This window comes from Chelonia mydas, chromosome 2, assembly GCF_015237465.2.
Source record: "Chelonia mydas isolate rCheMyd1 chromosome 2, rCheMyd1.pri.v2, whole genome shotgun sequence".
Lineage (NCBI taxonomy): Eukaryota > Metazoa > Chordata > Testudines > Cheloniidae > Chelonia > Chelonia mydas.
In genome coordinates, this window is record NC_057850.1 from 185,906,237 (window position 1) to 185,927,777 (window position 21,541).

Consider the following 21,541-nt stretch of genomic DNA (forward strand, 5'->3'; position numbering starts at 1 on the left):
TCCCAGATCATTGTGATATAAGAGGTAACTCAACCAATCCTACCTTTACCCTAGAGCTAATTTGTATGCAACAGTTTCATTGGTTGCATAAGGGAGACTGCTCAGATGGTGGATTAACTGGCCCAACAGCCACACCCCTGCAAAAGCGGGGGTTTACATGTGCTGATAAGAACATAATCAGTGATCTTCAGCAAGATTTTATCCTGAAACGAATTGAATTATGCACAAATATTGTCCTTTTTTAATACAATACAGTTGGACTCAGGGAATGAAATCCTGACTGAAATCCACTGAAGTCATGACAATGGCTAAATTCTCATTTGCTTCAGTGGGGCCAGGATTTCCCTGATTGTTACTAGGACATCTGACAGTGTTCCCGTCTTAACTGAGCATTAGAAATTGGCAGGAGCCACATGATACTCTTTGCTATTTGGAGAAAAGGTCTGCAAAATGCACCTGAAAAGGTCCTGAACCTATGGTGTGGAGAGAGCAGAACCTCCACTGCATTCTAACTCCTGGTCCTCAGACACAGCTGAAGCTGCTCCATAAGATTAGGGCTCTGCAGTTCATAACAAGGAGGGGTGAAGTAAAAAAGCAGCTGCTCTCTCCATCAGTGTACATTTCCAACCAGAAATCAGCCCCCGAGTTTCTTCTAGTGGAATCAGCAGTAACTCCTCCAGATGGCTGCAAATCTGTTTAGAGGATGGGGTTTCAGTTCAGCCAGCAAGTAGGGATTGCATGCCAGGATGTTTACAGAAGGGGCTGTGTTACCATGGATAAGGAAGCGTTCTGTTATTTTCTTTGTTAGGCCTGTCCTGTAGTAGGTGACTTCTGGGAACTCTTCTGGCTCATAAACAAAGTCCTTACCCATAACTATTTTACATTTGGGGACAATGTATACCTTCAGATCAGCGGCACTGCTATGGGTACCCGCATGGCCCCACAGTATGCCAACATTTTTATGGCTGATTTAGAACAACGCTTCCTCAGCTCTCGTCCCCTAACGCCCCTACTTTACTTGCGCTATATTGATGACATCTTCATCATCTGGACCCATGGAAAAGAAGCCCTTGAGGAATTCCACCATGATTTCAACAATTTCCATCCCACCATCAACCTCAGCCTGGTCCAGTCCACACAAGAGATCCACTTCCTGGACACTACAGTGCTAATAAACGATGGTCACATCAACACCACCCTATACCGGAAACCTACTGACCGCTATTCCTACCTACATGCCTCCAGCTTTCACCCTGACCACACCACACGATCCATCGTCTACAGCCAAGCTCTGCGATACAACCGCATTTGCTCCAACCCCTCAGACAGAGACAAACACCTACAAGATCTCTATCAAGCATTCTTACAACTACAATACCCACCTGCGGAAGTGAAGAAACAGATTGATAGAGCCAGAAGAGTTCCCAGAAGTCACCTACTACAGGACAGGCCTAACAAAGAAAATAACAGAACGCCACTAGCCGTCACCTTCAGCCCCCAACTAAAACCCCTCCAACACATTATTAAGGATCTACAACCTATCCTGAAGGATGACCCAACACTCTCACAAATCTTGGGAGAAAGGCCAGTCCTTGCCTACAGACAGCCCCCCAACCTGAAGCGAATACTCACCAACAACCACATACCACACAACAGAACCACTAACCCAGGAACCTATCCTTGCAACAAAGCCCGTTGCCAACTGTGCCCACATATCTATTCAGGGGACACCATCACAGGGCCTAACAACATCAGCCACACTATCAGAGGCTCGTTCACCTGCACATCCACCAATGTGATATATGCCATCATGTGCCAGCAATGCCCCTCTGCCATGTACATTGGTCAAACTGGACAGTCTCTACGTAAAAGAATAAATGGACACAAATCAGATGTTAAGAATTATAACATTCATAAACCAGTCGGAGAACACTTCAATCTCTCTGGTCACGCAATCACAGACATGAGGGTCGCTATCTTAAAGCAAAAAAACTTCAAATCCAGACTCCAGCGAGAAACTGCTGAATTGGAATTCATTTGCAAATTGGATACTATTAATTTGGGCTTGAATAGATACTGGGAGTGGCTAAGTCATTATGCAAGGTAGCCTATCTCCCCTTGTTTTTTTCCTACAAACCCCCCCCAAGACGTTCTGGTTAAACTTGGATTATTGCTGTGCACATTGTAAGATGAGCTATTGCCAGCAGGAGAGTGAGTTTGTGTGTGTAGTTTTTGGAGGGGGGTGGGGGTGAGGGTGAGAAAACCTGGATTAGTGCTGGAAATGACCCACCTTGATTATCATGCGCATTATAAAGAGAGGTTTCAAAGAGGGATGGGCTATTACCAGCAGGAGAGTGAGTTTGTATGTGTGTGGGGGGGGGGGGGGAAGGGTGAGAAAACCTGGATTTGTGCTGGAAATGGCCCTACTTGATGATCACTTTAGATAAGCTGTTACCAGCAGGAGAGTGGGGTGGGAGGAAGTTTTGTTTCATGGTCTCTGTGTGTATATAATGTCTTCTGCAGTTTCCACGATATGCTATGCATCCGATGAAGTGAGCTGTAGCTCACGAAAGCTCATGCTCAAATAAACTGGTTAGTCTCTAAGGTGCCACAAGTACTCCTTTTCTTTTTATGAATACAGACTAACACGGCTGTTACTCTGAAACCTAAGATGGGTATGTATCTTGGGGCATCCACAGATTTCAGGTGCCAAACCTCCAGCCATTAATGAGAGGGGAACGCTCAAAATTCCTTATCAGAGACAGGCAGGAAATGGGATTTTTGCTGGATGAGAAAACTATCAGAGAGAGAGTGAGAAAGAGAGAGACCCCCCAACCTGGAATAGCCAAAAGTCCCCCGTCTGTCTGAGTTATAGCAAGGAACTAAACCTGCGTCTTCCACATCCCAACTGAGTTCCCTAACCACAGGTCTGTTGGATATTCTGGGGTGGGGATTTCTCTCTCTGACCAGAAATTCCACCCTAGACCTGAGAAACTGATACATTTCCACAAAATGTTTCAGTTTTATCAAACTGGCATTTTCCAACCAAAAGCCATTTAATCATAAAAATTCCTGACCAGTTCTATTCCCGATTTCCTCAGCAGGGTAGTGCATGGTCCAGGATTATCAGGATGCCCTCAAACATTACAACAAAATTGACATTTGAGGCAACTTCATCACCAAAATCTGGACATAACATGACAAATCTGGACTCAAAGATGAAGGTTAAAAGCTCTATTGCTATTCACTTCACTGAAAGTCTTTTCAGCCTGTCAAAAGTTAAGAGATACCACAGACTTTACTTACATGGTCTCCTCTTAGACCAGGCTCTCCACGCTCACCCAATTCTCCTCTAGGTCCTTTTCTACCTTTAAGTCATGAAGAAAGCACATACAATTAGAATACAGGTAGAGAGCTACAGTATTAATGTCATTGTTACATCTTTAGGGCCAGATCCTCACTGCCATAAATTTGCATAACTATTAAATCAATGGAGCTACACTGATTTGCAACAGATGAAAATCTGGCTTTTACACTTAAAATATATCTAACCAGTTTATATCAAATAATTAGAGAATGTGCAGCTGTTAAGAGGTCACAGAGGTTGCAGATTTGGCAGTAAAGGTTGAAAAGGTGACAGAAGCTTCCATCAGGGCTAAATACACTTTACCTGTCTTCCTGCGCTGCCTTTTTCTCCAGAAGATCCAGGAGATCCTCGTTTTCCCTAGAAAAATAAAAATACAAACAAACAATGTTCTTTCTTTCAGGTGAACCTCATTAATTTAATTCAGTACATGTGAATAAAGGTTACCTCCGATCCATCAGTCCCATCAATTCCATTTTCACCATCTTCACCCTGTTGGTATAAATAAAAATCCACATTAGCACACTAGTGAGCATTTTGGGGCAAGGAACCTGTCTTTCTATATGTACAGTAAAGCACCTAACATGATTTTGAATACTTTCAAAAGAAAGAATAATAGTTATTAAAAATATGAACTTCTTCAAGAATAAGAACCCTCTTTACTTTGCCATCAGTCATTTTTTCACATCTCCTTTACCACTTGCAGCATCCTTAAAATCTCAACAGCTTCCAGTATATAATCAGTTTGCATTTGATCTAGCATTTAGGTTCTCTTGTATTTTTGGTGCTCAATTGTTTTACTTATTTACAGTGTATTGTGTTCTTTTTAGGGCATTTTACATTGTGGTTGTTATACTTAACAGCTGGTAACAATTCATAGATTATTTATGGATTCAAAGATGACCTCCTGTATAACACAGACTAGGAAACTTCCCCAAAATAATTCCTAGAGCATCTCTCTTAGAAAAACATCTCTTTACTGGAAGTACAAACTATGTAAGAGTTTTGTAGACTTTGGGACAAATAAAGGCAATCCATTTTAATGGATTGTTTTAATAGAATTGTGCTTATTGGCATCAGGGTGGATTTTGATACTTTGACTCTAAAACAGCTTCACTCAAAACTGTGAATGCCTCCATGTTGTGTTAAAGATGTCATTTATCCAAACATTCTTAGAGCCAATCTGATGGGTGTGTAATTAGTGTTGAGACACCTGCTTTTGATTACTCCTTTCCCAGGGCAGCAAGGGCTAAGAGCTCTGAGAGGACGACATAGTCAGATCCAGTGGAAAGCCAATGATTCCTCTGGTTGATCTCAGAAAAGGGTTGATGGGATCTGAAAGTAGTCCAGTCAGTCCTTCATAACTGAAATTCTTCAGCCAGGAGTTTTGTTTTTTTACAGGACTGGTAGGATTAATACATTACACAATCTACAGTCACCTTTTTGTATTGCAGCTGAGATCATATCACTAAAAAAATCAGAGCAAGTATCAGCCATTTCTGGAAGACAATGTCTTACAAAATAGCAACCCAAACCTCAGAAGCTTGTAATGTGAACTTGCTGTTCAGATGAAGAATTTGACCTTTGAATGTAATTGTCCTGAAGATTTACAGCTACAAGACATTAATGTCAGTGGGGGAACTCCTGAAATGTTTTAGAATTGCCCTAGTAGTTTTCTTTTAATTGAAAACTAAATGGTACTTGGAGTGCTCATCTTCTCCTTTTGTTTACCCTTTACAAAAAGAAGAAATCTGATGCTCAGCTGGAATAAAGAAAGAGATGAAAAGGGACCTTAAATTGTTTTGTTACCTTGAGAATTGAAATGGGTAATACGCAAACACCCTGAAAGTGACTTTAAGGGCCTCTTCTAAAGACCATTGAAGTCAATGGGACTCAATCTGATAGCTCTGATATCTTCGTAAATTGTTGTTAGCTTGGCCTTGGCAGTAATTAGCACTATATATTACATGCTTATGGGGCAAATTTCATTAGTTAGTGAAGGAGAGAAAATTAGACTGTTCCAAATCTTAGCTCATAAATCAGTGTTTACTGTATACTGTATAAATATTCCACAACCACATCCTAAGAGATCACCGCTTTTGTTTTTGCATTTTTTTATTTTTCTTTCTTGTGTTAACAGATCTGACCCCAAGTTTATAGTATCACATACCAAGTACAGTTTTTTCTAAATAACTGTCTCTAAAAGGCTTGCATGAAACCAAAGTTCTGATTCTCTTGACCTTACTGAGTTACCAATATTGAATCCTTTCTTTGAAGTGGAGAGTTTCATTTTTAAATAACTTAAGAGGACACAATGAGCAGAGTGACTGAAGTATGTGTTATGGCTGAGATGCACATCCCAGATGAGAATGTTAGCAATGAAAGATATACACTTTCCAAATGAAGTTTCGTAATGGTAGCCAAAAAAGGTGAAGGAGTCTTTGTATGTCAATAGGGTGGGCTTTGATTCAAGGACTGCACTAGTTTTTAGACTGCACTTTATCTATGGAACACACATTAAGGCTGACATTTTCCTAAGGCAATTAGGCATGCTCACGAAAGCTCATGCTCAGATAAATTGGTTAGTCTCTAAGGTGCCACAAGTCCTCCTTTTCTTTTTGCGAATACAGACTAACACGGCTGTTACTCTGAATACTATCATTGGGTTTCAGCGTGATTTGGATACCTAACTCCCCTAGGCTCTTCTGAAAATCCCACCCTAGATTTCAGTCCATTTGAGCCAAAATCAGCAATGGTTTTGAAATCAATAATCGGGGCTGAATTGACCCTTCTTTTACTGTTATGTGTTTTAGATCTTTAGAAAAAGAGAAAGGTAAGGGAATTCAGGAAACAGACTTACCTACTCCCAGTACCTTTGCATTACCTCCTAGAACCAGCTAACCAGAGCTAGGGGAAGTTCTGGCAACCCTCTCTTGTGCCCCAATAGCCATAATTTGGCCCTTGGAATAGTGTCACATTGGTAATTACTGCTGACTTTTTCACTGTGAGCAATTTAGGTCAAATTTCTGCAGTCGTTCAGTTCAACTGAATCACAAATCCATCGTCTCTTAATAGTCTAGGAGCAGTTCCCAACCCAGCATACATTTGCACAATTATATTGCAAATCCACACAATGTTTTTAAACTCAATTTTTGATACCCTTTGCCTCTGGGTCTTTAGCTAGCTTTCATACTTTCATCCTACAACATAAAGTAGAGATGACAGGACTGTGTATAACCAAGAGCCGTTTTATTGGAAGAAATTATAGAAAGAACACATACCCGAATTCCTCGATAGCCTCTTGCTCCCTGAAATTAAAAATAAGTTTTGTTAAAATTTAAACTATACCAAAAAACAGCTGAAGTGTTTTCTAGAGCTGGTGCAGGAGCAAGAAGCAGCTTGCTGAATCGATCACAGGCAGCTGCCAATGAAGGATCGAGTTTCAGGATCTACCCCATGAAAGCTCCTTGGTGCCCCAGGGCAAATTGACATTTCTGTTCCTGTCCTAGCAATCAGGTTGGTTCGGCTTTAACTCCTCACTAGGGCTCTGTAGCAGCTCCATGGGTGGGAGATTCATTGGGGAGCTGCTGAATCAGCAGACTGTCCAGCCACCATTGCAATGTTCTTGTCCTGGCCAGCGCCACCTAAGACTAGATACAAGACCAGCACACCCAGAAGCTAGAGGGTCACTCTGGTATTCTGAAAACAGGGCATAGCCATCCATAGGTCCTTAAAGAATGCAAAGAAGGGAACTCTTCTAGGTGCAAAATAGGTATATGGAAAGTAAAAATAAAAGGGGGGGGGGATAAAGAATTCTTCTAACACTTGCCTTAGGACCTCTAACACCCGGGCATCCTCCTTCTCCTTGAGTTCCATTGAAGCCCATTGGACCTCTCTCCCTCTACAAAGCAAGGTAGAGTGTTAAAATTCATGCGTTAAAAATTGGTCATTGTTATTTAAAAAGCTACAATTAAAGCAAGCCAGAGTTCTTTAACTATCATCATCCACTGCACTAGGGACCTGACTAGGGCCCACTGAACTCAATGGGAATCCTCATATTGTCGTGAAAGGGCTTTGAGTCAGTCCCTGCGAAGTTTGAGCTGCATCACTGTTCTATGTACTTACTATCATGTTGTGTTTTGTCCCCCCACCACACACAAAAAACTTCCTGACTCTGAAATCTTGATTTTTGAAGATTGATTCTTTTTAAAACTTGTCCTGAACTGAATACCCCTTTCCTCTCATATGGACATCTAATCTTGGAAGGATTATTCTATGGGTCTCTTAGGGATGACATGTAGACTGGTGAAAAGATACAGATATTTTGTTTGCAGTGTTGTTGTAGCTGTGTTGGTCCCAGGATATTAGAGAGACTAAGTGGGTGAGATAATATCTTGTTTCGACCAACTTGGCGAAAGAGACAAGCTTTTAAGCTTACGCAGAGCTGTTCTTCAGGTCTGGGAAAGGAACTCAGAGTGTCACAGCTAAATACAAGGTGGAAGAATCTTTAGCAAGTAAATGGTAATTAAGCCCCAAAATATCTCTGGTTTGACAGTGGCTCCATTTGGAAGGATTTACCTTGTAGACTGCAACTTTTATTAGTGTAAACAGTTCAGTTAAGTACCCAGGTGTTCTGGGCAAGGGGCCATTTCTATTCTTGTTTACAATTTGAAGGACTTTCACTGAAGTCAGTGGAGTTCTCCAGATTGACCCTGGTGTAACTAAGAGAATTTAGAGCGAGCAGTGTTTTTCCTTTGCGTGATGGCAGTTCAGGACTGGATTTGTCAGACTAACAACATAACAATGCTGGGCTGGGTTCTCTGGTCCATTCTGCCTACTTGATGCTTGATTCAGCCATAGCTGGACAGCAAAGAATTCCCCAAGCACACAAGAACTCTCCATTGGTGTAAGGCTGGCATATGCGGCTGAGTCAGCTCCTGTGCCAGCCACTCCACCCCCCCAAGATAGGAGGAGAGAAGGGGCATATTAACACCAAGACAGCGGGTATTGGTGAAGCAAAGCTTCACTACCCCTATCCTCCAATGGTATAAAGTCTCCAGTGGCATAAATTAGATCAGGCCCCCCATCTGCCCTAGTGGAGCTCAGATGCAGTGGCAAATTGAGCCCCTGCTGTGCAAATAATCTATCACGAAGTGTTGGAAAGTACTTTTCTGTTCCCACTCTAAGCATGGTGGGATCAGTTTTTGAGTGGAATAAATCCGAGTCTTGCTCAGTTAATGACTTCAAGATTGGCTTCAGTATTCCATAAACAAACATAACAACAAACAACAGATGAACGGCAAACTACAAAGAACCAGAATCATTGTGTCTCATCCAACTGATGAGCAAAAACTTGTTGCTGTTCAGTGACCTATGAAAAATGAATTCATGATGTCAGTCCTGTTCTAAGTAAATAGTCAGGTGTTTATGTCACGCACACAAGTGCCAGAACAAAGGGCAATAATGGGTGCCCTTCTGGCTGTCGCCAATAATTAAATGGGTATGAAGTCTGAGCTACCTTCCAATTCCTAGAATGGTGACGACAGTGGAGTCGTACAGATGTAGCTAAAAGCAGCATTAGGTCTGCAGGATCTTTGTTACTCGTCATCATCCATGAGGAGGGAAGAATTCAGCTCAACTCTCAGATTCCACATTGCATTAGTAGAATTGGCAGTTAGAAAAATAACATTTTTATAGGTAAACTGAGCAAATTTGTTCAGAAATCATTGAGATGCAATACAAGTGGACCCTCATGATGCCATTTCATAGTCGTCATTCAGAGAAGACTTGCACTTTACAGATTTTAACAGAAAAAGAAGAAAAACCCAAAACATTAGATATGCACCACTCCACACACCTATATAGAGAAGAAAAAATTCTAAAAATGCTGAATATGGAGTTTATATTCTTATCTGCCAGCCTGGGGATTTGTGTCTGCTCCTCAGAATGGAAGTGAGGATACACTTTTCAGTGAGCATTCTAAATTAAATTAAGACCACTCTAAACTAGCAATACCTTATAAGAATTCAACTAAGGTCTCCCTGGAAGATGCACTTAATATTCTAGAGGGGCTAAAGTGCCTTTCCTGAATTGGGATGTTTTTTCTGAATCAGGGCTTTAGTATGTAAAATTCTTTCCAGAACTAGTTTCTTAATCAGAAAAAAACATAAAAGGCACTGAATCTGAAATACTAGGAGGTGTCTAATTTCTATTCAAGTCAATGGAAAGGTTCCCCTTGACTTCAATAGGGATTGGATCAACCCTTTAGACGTTTGCTTTCTCTTGGTCTCATTTCAACCTAGATGAACTATTTGCAGTGGACATGTTAGTCTATAGATATAGCCACTTTTCTCTGTTCATAAATTATCCATTGATAGACCTTGACTTTACTCATTTGTTATTTGAAATTATGTATAAGTGGTTTCTGTGAATATGTTTCTGACATGAAACATTCACAATGATGTTTGCTTTGAGTCATTACTACCTGGGTTGTGTGATTAGCTATCTATTACAGAGTATTGTTCTGCTCCTTAATCTACTAACTGCTTCCAAGATGGACAAGTGAAAACTTCCCATGTAAGTACTTGCGAGCATATGGATTTGCCCAAGTATTTGAATTCCAGGAGCAAAAATTCACTCACAGAATTGTTTGCAGTAAGGGGTCATGAATGCTGTCAAAATGAATTCAAGGATTTATCTAAAAGAGCATTAATGATGTTTTTATTTCCCATGCAATGTTCACCAGCACTAGACTTAATATACTTTGAAACAATATAATTTATTCCATTTTATTTACCTTCACTTTAGCAGAGGCCAGGCTGAGGGATTTCTCCCAAAATGACTGTAAGAAGTCTGCATTCAGATATGTGTCCACAATTGTCTGGACAACTAAGAATTTCTGGACGATCTCTTCGTCATAGGCTTCAAAATCGGAGTCAAACAAGGACTGGCCGTTCTGTACAAACACTTGGTACTTGAACCTGATGTTGATTTGAGACTCAACAGTACAGCTGTTGTTAGTCAAGGACTCCATCCCGTGTAGAAGTTTGGGCAGATACTTTTGCAGTTTCTGCTTCTCATGCAGTGCAGATATAGACTTCATGCGCCTTGAAATATCAATTCCTACAGAAACATCTATGTTGCAGTCTGAGAAGGGGGTAGGGAAGAAAATCAGTCATCAGATCCAAGCACTATTTTATGATCTTGATTTCTATCTGTACCAGTGACAAAACATGCTCAATTTAAAACTGGAAGAATTAGAGAGCCAGATCTTCAACTGGTGTAAATTGGTATCACTCCATTGACTTGCATGGGGCTATGTCAATTTACCCCAGCTGAGGAGCTGGTTTATATTATTGCACATAGTCTCTCTAAACCACCTAGCTAGGAAATAGCACCAGCACTCAAGCCTGTAAAACTATTTCTATGTGATATTATTTACTGCTGGATTTGTTCTTCTGGGGCTGCATGCAGGGAGCCTGCCTTAGCCCCACGGCACCAGGGGTGGTGGCAATCCCGTGGGCTGGATCCAAAGCCCTGATGGGCCAGATCCGGCCCACAGGCCGTAGTTTGCCCACCCCTGCTTTAGCCACTGTCTGCATAGTTGTGGATGCACTGGTCATGTCCCACTGACCCAGCTTCCAAGCTGCAAGTCTCCCAAATCATCTGTGGTGCTCAGAGCAAGGTGCCTGATTCTGTGTCAGTCTTCTAGACAGGACAAGAAGCTGGAAGTCTAGAAGCCCTGAAAGCCATGGCTGAGCTGGGAGCGTCAGAGCATGGGCTGTATTTCATTTCAAAAGTTTTTTAAATGAAACATTTCAATCATTTTGAAAGAATTTTTTTTTCAGATTTTCCCTTCCACAGGAAGTTTCTAAAACTGTTACTTTTCATTCCAAAAATGGAATGTTTGTTTGTTTTTTAAAGAATTTCCCATGGAACAGAATTTCCAATTTTTACCCAGCTCTGCTACCGACCCTTGCATGAAAATAGGAGCTTTGCGTTTCTTATGAGTTAGTCTGCACCCGCTGCTTATGTCCTGCTGAAGTTCAAGGCCAGATTAGGTAAAATAGGAGCTTTGTGTCTCTTATGAGTTAGTCTGCACCTGCTGCTTATGTCCTGCTGAAGTTCTATCTGGCCCTAGAACTTCAGCAGGATGTAAGCAGCGGGTGCAGACTAACTCATAAGAAACACAAAGCTCCTATTTTCATGCAAGAGTCGGTAGCAGAGCTGGGTGAAAGTTGGAAATTCTGTTCCAAGGGAAATATATATATTTAAAAGTTTCATGTTTTGGAGTGGAAAAAAGAAGCCATGGCATGCTTATATATATATTGTGACAGGGTCGGGCTAGATGGCTACAGGAGAGTGATAGAAGGCAGATATATTAGCCCCAGATTAAGCAGGTCCCTTTTCCCTGGGTAAGGTAACAGGGGTGGTTCCAGAACAATCCAGAACTTGCTGGAACCAATTAAGGAGGCATGATCTACAGAAAAGTGATTTCTTTCCTTTGCTTAATCACAAAAGTGTGGGACACTTTAGATAGATATACTCAATAAAAGATTTCTGTGACTTACCCTGGCTAGGATGATCTTCCAATTCACAGATTTCAGTGACAACCTTCCTCTCTATGGTTTTCAGCTCTTCAAAATTCTCCAGCACATACACCCTGCGTGCATCACCAGCAATTCGAAGCAACTCAAATGAGTTTGGACTTCCTAGGCCAATTGCAAAGATGTGTGTCCCATCATTCCTCAGAGCAATAGCTGCCTCATCCACCATGTCGTTAGACTGCCCACCAGTAATCACTACTAGGCTTTGCAAAACTCCTTGTTTTTTCCTGCCACCATTGGCAGTCTCAAAAAAGCTCTTGACAAACCTCAGACCTTTACCGGTGAAGGTGGAGGTCTTTAATTGGACAATGCTGTCAATCTGTTCCTTTATGGCTGTGTCGGAGTGGAATTCATTGAGATATATTTCCTTCTGGGGATCTTTGCTGTACTGGATCACACCAACTTGGACTTTGTCCTGAGCGATAATAAAACTGTCCACGATTTCCTTCATGAATGTTTTCCTGGCAGAAAAGTTATTTGCAGGTATTCTTTCTGACCCATCAATCAAGAATATAAGATCTGCCTGTTGGTTGCCACAAGCTGCAGGGGGGAAAAAAATTTACTTAGCTATGCAAATCTGGGAGAGTTCAGTCATTGCCTTCGTTCTCATTCATTTCACCTTTCCAACACCCTGCTCTCTTTGGGTGAAATTTCCCTCTGGGCAGAGATGCCAGCACAAGGGCAATCCACCACATAAGTTCCACTTAAACCCTTAGGTCCTCTGTGCAGAAAGAAACGTCACCATGTATCAAGTAGCAAATGCTGGGAGAAACTAGCTCCTGGACACTTTATACACCATAACTATGACTTATTACGGAGAGGAGGTGAGACTAGACTATGCAGAACCTGTGTCTGAAGTCAGACTGTCAGCGGAATAAGGTTAATCTTTAATTCTCACTGAATGACAAGCAAGTGGTGGACAGTCAGCAGGTGTAATCAAGTAAAACACCATCCCTTTCTCGCCAAAATCTGAAGTGTCATACTAAGAAAAATTGCTTGCATTCTAGGAGACGAATGATGAGCTTCCTGACTGCCTTGAATGGCATGGGAACCAGAAGCTCTGTTGGTTTACTAGAAGGTTGGGCAGTTTCTTGTTTGTGAACAAGTTTGTGCTGCAGGAGCTCTCTATCTCTAGTGCATGACATTTATTACAGGCAGCTTCTCGTCGGTGAGCTTGGTACTTCAAACTGAAAGTTTACATCAGAATCGTACAATGCTTGTATATTTCAGTGAACTCAATACTGTAGATAATGTAGCAGTAAAAAAGTGATTGTGGTGAAAAGAAACCAGCACAATATGCTAGGAGAAGAGTGTGTAGAGCAGTGGTGGGCAACCTGTAGCCCATCAGGGTAATCCGCTGGCGGGCTGCCAGACAGTTTGTTTAAATTTGCATGGCCCACCACAGCTCCCAGTGACCGCGGTTTGCCGTTCCCAGCCAATGGAAGCTGAGGGAAGCAGCAGCCAGCATTTCCCTGCGGCCCACACCACTTCCTGCAGTTCCCATTGGCCGGGAACGGCAAACTGCAGCCACTGGGAGCTGCGGGCAGCCGTGCAAATGTAAACAAACTGTCTGGTGGTCCACCAGGGGATTACCCTGATGGGCTGCAGGTTGCCCACCACTGGTGTAGAGAGTCTTTTCTCAAGAATTGTTTGAGGTGAATGAAGAAGTAGGGTATCCAAATAATGTGGGTATTTTCCCCATGTCCCAGAAGCACTTTAGAAAGGGAGGACATTCTTCTGCTGGGAAAATCACCCATTTTGCAAGCCTACGGCCACACTCTCAGTGGGTAAAGGCCCATTTGATTTTTCAGCAGACAGAACATTTTGTGCATATATTTACCACAACTGCAAACAGATTTGTTACCACAAATGTGCACACAAATGGGTCTTTAGACACTTACATACACATTTGCAGTTGTCCTGCTAAATATAGGTGTGTTATTGTGGTACATTTCTACAAGCACAAGCGAGCCTCTACATGCTGAAAATTTGCCTCTCGTAGCTTAATTCTCACATAGTCAGAGGTGAAAATAAGCCGGTCCAGTCCGGTATGGCATACCAGAAAGAGCCGGTACACAGCCGACCATACCGGCAGGACCGCTGATGAGGGGGGCCAAAAGGGGCAGCTTCCCCAGGGATCGTTCTTTTCAAGGAAGCCTTATATAGGACAATTATGGAGTAAGGTGCCTATAAGGGATGTTTAAGCTAACCCAGGCAATTGGTGCTTACCTTATCTCTGGAAGTACAAGGGTTTTTATGCTTTATACATTTTTATTGGCTGAGTGAAGTGAGGCCCTTTACCTCAATTTCATGGCATACCTCTCTCTGTCTGTGACAAATAAATAAGAAATAATGGGGGGGAGAGGGCATGGGGTATGGGAAGGGAGAAAGGGAGACTCTGGCATAAGGAGAAGGGGGAACAGGGGGCACACAGAACGCCGGGCGGGGAGGGAAATGGAGGAGCCCAATATGGAGGGAAGAGGGATATGGAGAAGGACAAGAGCCCCTGGCATGGGAAGGAGAAAGGGTGGCCCTGGCATGGGGTGAAGGGAAAATGACGGGACACACAGAATCCCTGGCATGGGGAGAAGGACATAGGGGGGTCCTGGTATAGAGAGAAGGGGGATCGAGAGCACACAGAACTTCTGGCAGGAGGAGGAAAGGGGGGGCCCTGGTATGAGAGAAAAGGGAAACAAAAGCCGTGATCCAGCAAAAGCACTTGAAGCACACGAATGTTCCCATAAACATCAAAGGGCTTAATCATGTGCTTAAAGTAAAGAACGTGCTTTGCTGGAAAAATGCATAAGAAAACGATAGTGGGGGGGATCTGATTTTTGACACGTGTGCTGCTTTCCATACTGGAAACTGTCTCTACACTATTTCCACCCACCCCTTAACCTTGTCTCAATAGAACATTTTAAAAATGGATATTACCTGTGACTGACATTGCCTGTGACAACCTAGATAATCTGGATAAATGGGAGAAAACATATAAGAAAAAAAAAAACAACAGCTCAATTTAAAGGTCTCACTTACCTGGCTTTGCCTCATCACATACTGTATGAGTGAGGTCTTCGTGTGAGCTTTCCAGTTCATTATAGCTCGGTGCAAAGAACAATTTCTCTCGCTCTCCCACAATTTCTTCAAGCTCTGTTCTACTCGCTTCATCCACTCCAACAGCAAAGACATTGATACCATCTTGCTTCAAAGATTTTGCTGCTGCTGGAAGATTGGGTTTATCCAAGGGTGAAGTTGGCTGATCAGTAATAAGCACAAGAATCTGGGTGACACTAAAAGATGATGTACGACCTCCATAAGCCATACCAAATCTCTCCCTGGCAAAGTTCAAAGCCCTTGCTGTGAAGGTTAGCCCCGGCATAGGTCTCAAATTAGAGATTGCTTCTCTGACCTGCGATTTAGCAGAGTACGTATTCAGTGAGAAATGATCCTGAGGATCAGTGCTATAGACCACAGCCCCAAACTGAACATTGTCTTTTCCAACCACTGAGTCATTCACCACAGCCTCCATGATCCTCTGCATGCCCTGGAACTTCAAGTCTATGATGCTTCTTGATCCATGCTCTACAAATATGATGTCTGCAACTTCAGTCTTTTTGCATGCTGTTGTTCACAAAACAAAGGAAACAAAGCAGCAATGTTATGATCAGGTCTCTCTCCTCCTTGCTCCCCCCTGAGTAGTTCTTTTGATCCAACTGCTAGCTGAAACCAGAAAGTGCAGGGACATTCCAAAAAGCAAGATACAAAGAAAAACTAAAAAGGACGGCTGTGGGCATTTCTTTTTGTCCAAAAGAAAAATACATACCTGCCTGAAAAGAAATAAAATACGGCTCCTGAGGAAAACCATGAGACTATGGTCTGTAAAGAGAGTGGTCTTATTTTCTGCTATTGCATTTCACTTTACCATCATTGGTTAATATCACAATGGAAGAAAAGCTGAAGATCTCTACTAGAAATATGTGGGCAGAGAAGAATCAAACCTTATAAAGGATTAATAGTAAACACAACAAAATAAAGAAGAATTAGAAAGACCCAACAGGTTATTACTATCACTTACAATCCTCCGGGTTGCAAATTTCAAAGAGAATCTCCTTTTCCAGAAAGGTAAGGGAATCAAAGTTATCCTCGAAGAACACTTTGTCTTGACTGCCAGCAATCTCCACAAGTTGGGAGTTGTTTGCCTGGCGAACACCAATGGCATAGATGGTGATACCTTTGTCCCTAATGGTCTCAGCAGGCTCTCTCACGATATCTTGGGCCTCCCCATCTGTGATCACTATGAGATACTGTTTTACTCTGGGTCGCCCTCCTTTGGGTTCATCAAAGTAAGAGGAGGCAAAAGTTAGGGCTTTCCCGGTCATCATTCTGGATTTAATCTGCCTGATTCCCAAAATGGCTCTCCTTAGGTCAGTCCTGCTGCCGTAGCTGTTGAATTGGAACTCCTCCTGGGGCTCTGAACTGAACTGCAACAAGCCAATCTGAACTTTATCAGCCCCAATATCAGACCTGTTCACAATCAGCTGTATGAAATCCTTCAACTTCTGAAAATCAACAGGGTGGATACTCTCAGAGCTGTCGACTAGCAAAATAATGTCGGCTTTCATGTTCTTACAGGCTGGGAAAGAAAAGAAAAGACAAAATTCTGAATCTCCTCCTGAATGTATTTGCCAACCACTCAGACTGAAAACTACACAGAAAATCATGTCTTCCATAGCAGACCTCAAGGAAAATAAAAGCCTAGTGTTTACTAACAGCTAACAGTTACTGTTAAATTCTAAATAGTAAGGATTTATGTTCTGGTGCTGAAGATACTGAGTTTCATCTCCACTGATGACCATGGCATGTATAAATATGTAACCACATCCTGTTACACAGGCTCCTTCCCCCATCTCAGAATGTGGCACTGTAAGATTTAGACGCTGCCCTTGATCCACAGCCGCTCTGGATAAAGTCAGTAATGTGGCCCTAAAATGAGTACTTCATTTTTTTTGACAAACTCACCTGCTCATGCTCAGACTTGGGGATCCAAAATCAGAGCCTTCATCTGTCTCCTTTAGAAGAGCAATGCACTACAGCCACATGTTGTTCTGGACTGTACCCACAGTGCTCAAAACGTGCGTATGTTTAGGGTCTCAAATAGTCTAGCATTAGATTATAGGCACTTCAGAGCAGGGGGCTGCTTTCTGTTCTATATTTGTACAGTACCTAGCACAATGAGGTAGGAACCTTCAAGAGCTACCATACTGTAAATAGTAAATATATATATATTTTTACATACATAATGCCATCTTTAAGAATTTCAGCCTCTGGTGTCAGACTTCATTTTCTTTTGTGAGATGTTCAGTTAACGAAATTATACCCTCCCTGTGTCAGAAGGCGAAGGACAGCCTGGATTTCATCTGGCAAAGCATGTTGCGTCTTCTGAGACAATTTACACAAGAGTAAAGTTGTTTATTCCTGTTTATTTAGCAAAGCTATCTTCAATATGCACCACATCTGTGCTGAGCTAATGCAAATAGTAAATACTATTAATTATTATAATGAGCACATCCGGGTGCTGTCTACTTTCTAAGCGATTGGAGTGATTTAGGAAAACCTCTTACCTTCTGGGGAGCAGATATCCTGCACAATATCATGTTTGATGAGCTTTAAGGAATCAAAGTCGTTTACAAAAAACATTCGCTCTTCTGTTCCTGCGATGTCTTTCAGTTCCTTTTTAACTGCATACCCGACGCCAACGGCATATATAACAATCCCTTCTTGTCTCAGCTCTTCTGCTGCCTTTGTCACCTGATCCTGGGATTCACCATCCGTAATGACTATCAGCAACTTGGGAACATTGTCCCTGGTGGCCTTTGCAAAAAGACTTTTCATATACCTTAAAGCATCTCCAGTATTGGTGCCACCTCCTGACTGCTGAATAACACGGACTGCTTCCTTTAACTGATTCACGCTGCTGTACTGGCTAATCACGAATTCTGTTTGAGGAGTGCTTGCATACTGAACCACACCAAAGCGAACTCCATTGGCACTGACCGGGAACGTGAGGATCATCTCATTCATGAATACTTTCATGTCCTGGAAGTCATTTGGGAATATACTGCCAGACCCATCAATCAGGAAATAAATATCAGCTTCCTCTGTGTCTACACAACCTAATTGAGAGGAAGCAAAGGGAAAGGTGAAAGATCTTCCAATTACTGCAGTGCTACAGTATAGTTTAATAGCAATCAAAAAAAAATGCTGGCTATAATATTTGGTGTTGAAAAAATTACTACATTTTCTAAGCCAAGGGCAGACAAAAATCATAGGAGTCAGGATAACATGGGGCCAAATTTTGCCTAATTTACACCCTGTACACACATATAACTTAATCCAAGCACTTGGCATGTGGCCATAAGGTGTTCACAAGTGTTGCAGGACTTGCAATGCCAAAGTTCTCCAACACGAGCAAGACTATTGACAACCTATTGTCTGCATCAGTGTTCACCCAGATCCATGTGGATATATGTGTGCATTTGTGTGTATACAGGAGGACACACAACCAATTTTGTTTAACTTAAAACGTGGCTGCTAACACTGTAGCAAAGCACTCTTTCAATAGGATCAAGCCAGCTGTAAATCAATGCAGTACTTGTCCCATACAGTTGAATTATCTTTGAGCCACCACTAAGGCCCATTGCTTGGATCAAGGGGATACTGATTGTACCTCTGAGGATGATGGCGATGGTTTGGCACCCCAGAGGAGGCCTGGCCAACCCTGAGGGCTGACCTAAATTGTGCCCCTTCCTACCACAGCCCCTATTGGTGTTGCAGTGGCATGGAATAATTAGCGGGGAGGAACAGCCCAGCTCCTAACCCACATCTGTTCCTAACCCAATATGCCCCCAATGTCAGGGTCTCCTGCAGAGCTGGCTCTGTGCCTGGCAGAGAGGCCCTTGCATTGGTGGTATTCACTGGTGGTGAGCCTTAAACCCGCCCTACAGCATCCTTGCGTCAGCTGCATCACCATGCCTGTATATTTATCACTGCTGGTGGGTGGAGGGCAACAGTGCATGTCCCCTGGCCATGACTTCCAAGGCATGGGACTCTGGAGATAAATAGGGTCTTCCAAGAGGTCAAAGGCAAAGGGGGATGATGTGAGAGGGCAGATGAACTCAGCCCTCCTTCTCTGTGTAGGTAGGGAGAAGATCCATGAAAGGTTCTTGAGTGGAAGGGAGTCCCCTCCTCACCTCAAGCTGTACATTCTGATATCATCACAAGTCTCATTTTTCAATGATAATGTAAAAAGAATATGACTGAATTCATGGCCCTGGATACTTTATTTGACAAAGATAGAGGGCCACAGTCTGTTCTCAGTTACACTGATGCAAATTCAGAGTATATCCTTGAAAGCCAATAGAGTTACTGAGTTTCCATCAATGAACCTGAGCAAGATTTTGGGCCGGATGTTCATATGTCTCTCTTACCTTCTTTCAGGGTCCGTGATCGCACTGGGACTACAAAGGTTTGTGACACAATCTCACTGCAAAGCTGTTTCTTTATTTTCCATTCAATATTTGACAGCTGCAGAAAAGATTCCAAGTTGGTGACGTGTTTCCTTGCGGGATACGATGCAATTTTATCCATCTGGCTACTCTCTGAGATATTCTTGGTGCCCACAGCGTAGACAGCAACTCCATGATGTCTCAGTTTAGAGGCAGGCTCATCAAAGTCATCGTAAGACTGGCCATCAGTGATAACCACAGCTAATTGCTGTACTCCTTGATTTTTCCTGCTACCTGCCTTTTGAGTAAAAACCTTCTTCCTCAGGAAATCTATGGCAGCACCAGTGTACGTGCTCCCACCTCGATATGGCAATTTTGTCAGGTAGTTCAAGATATCTGATTTGTCCTCAAATGTATCCAGGGTGAACTCTAGCCTTGGTTCATCACTGTACAACACCAAGCCAACTCTGATATTATTTGGGCCAATATCCAGAGCATTGACTATTTTGAGCAGAAAGGTCCTGATCAGCTGGAAGTTTCTTAACCCAATTCTGCTGGATTCATCCACAAGAAATACAATGTCTGCTACAGATGCTCTGGAGCATACTAAAAGCAAACCAATCAAAGGAAAAGGAAGATAACACGGTTACTGTAGGTTAGACTGCGGGATCACTGAAGGATACAATTGGGATAGTTTATTAAAAGAAACCAACAGCACAAATAATGAGCTAGATGGGAATGAAAGAGAAAACCAGTTCCAAAATCCTACAAACTTCAGAGAGTTCAGATTTAGATCTGAACTTCATGGTTCAGGCCCATTTTATAATGAGTCTGAATCAGATATTAAACAGATATAAAGGGATATTAAACTCCCTTTTGTCCAAATTATGGGGAAGTTTGCAGATTGAGTCTCTCTCACAGCCAAACCAAGACACTTAATCACACTACCACAGGACTTTAGGGAAGTTCTTCTTTGGATCTGAATCTGGAGTTTCTTACTGCGACCCATCTCGAGAAAAAAAAAGTGAACAGAAAAACACTGGGCAAAATCCTCCTCTTAGTCACAATGGGCCACCCCTCTGAAACCAATAATAGGAACTCCTGGGTGTAACTGAGAGCAGAATTTCACTGCATATAACCAGTGCAGGTAAGTATTAGCAACTTTATGTACACAGATACTGCATCCTTACTGCCATGTGGCTACATAGGCGGTCCAATCTTTCGCAAGCACTAAATTCAGACATCTGCATTCTGCCCCCTTCTACCTAGTCATTTGATATTTCTCTTGTTTATGGGTGAATTATAGAGTTTCTCTTCCTACAAATGTATTCAAGCAGCTGTTTTCACTCTCGTGACATACTGTACCTGCTGGCACTTTTGCATCTAGGGCAGAGTCATACTGTTGTTGAACTGACGCTTCCAAAACATCAGTAATGTCCTGGTGCAGCTGACTGATGCTCTGCACTACATTGACTTGGTAAACCAAGGGAGAGGTGGCTATCACCTCCATTTCTTCCCGATCCGAATTTTGGACACCGACTGAGATGACTTTCACTCTGATCTCTTTCAGCTCCTCTGCAGCTTCTGCAACATCATCCTCTGATTTGGCAGAAGTGATGACCACTGCAAACTGGGGGGTGCCTTGGCTAATTCGGCTCCCAGCCTCTTCTTTGAAAAAGACTCTGTGCAGAAACTCCAGGGCACTTCCTGTTTGCAAAGGGCCCCCCAGGAATGTGACACGCCCCTGGATGTGATTGAGCACATCTTCCTTGCTCTTATAGGTGTTCAGTAAAAACTCCACATGGCCTTCCCTGCTGTACTGGGCTAGGCCGACCCTGTATTTGTCAGTCCCAACATCAAGCTGGTCAACAATTTGGTAAATGAAATTTTTTATTTGCTCGAAGGTAGAAGACCCCATATTCACAGAAGAGTCAACGAGAAAAACAATGTCAGCATAGTGCTTTGTAAATGCTGAAGAGAAAGAAAAAATGTGACAAATTAGTGAAAGGGGTGGCTGTCAACTTGGAATCAAGTCTGGATTTGAATTGTAAACAGAACTGAAATTG

The 21,541-nt window shown here is 42.4% G+C and overlaps 1 protein-coding gene across 1 annotated transcript in view; it reads right to left on the bottom strand.

Annotated features, from left to right (window-relative positions):
* LOC102929645 (collagen alpha-4(VI) chain) overlaps positions 1–21,541 on the bottom strand; it is a 104,544-nt gene that overhangs the window by 53,016 nt on the left and 29,987 nt on the right. The window contains 12 exon segments of the mRNA XM_007071233.3: positions 3,307–3,364; positions 3,666–3,724; positions 3,812–3,856; positions 6,646–6,672; positions 7,194–7,265; positions 10,161–10,510; positions 11,935–12,510; positions 15,007–15,591; positions 16,046–16,603; positions 17,592–18,143; positions 19,458–20,081; positions 20,841–21,446. Of these exon segments, the coding sequence (XP_007071295.3) occupies positions 3,307–3,364; positions 3,666–3,724; positions 3,812–3,856; positions 6,646–6,672; positions 7,194–7,265; positions 10,161–10,510; positions 11,935–12,510; positions 15,007–15,591; positions 16,046–16,603; positions 17,592–18,143; positions 19,458–20,081; positions 20,841–21,446 (4,112 nt within the window).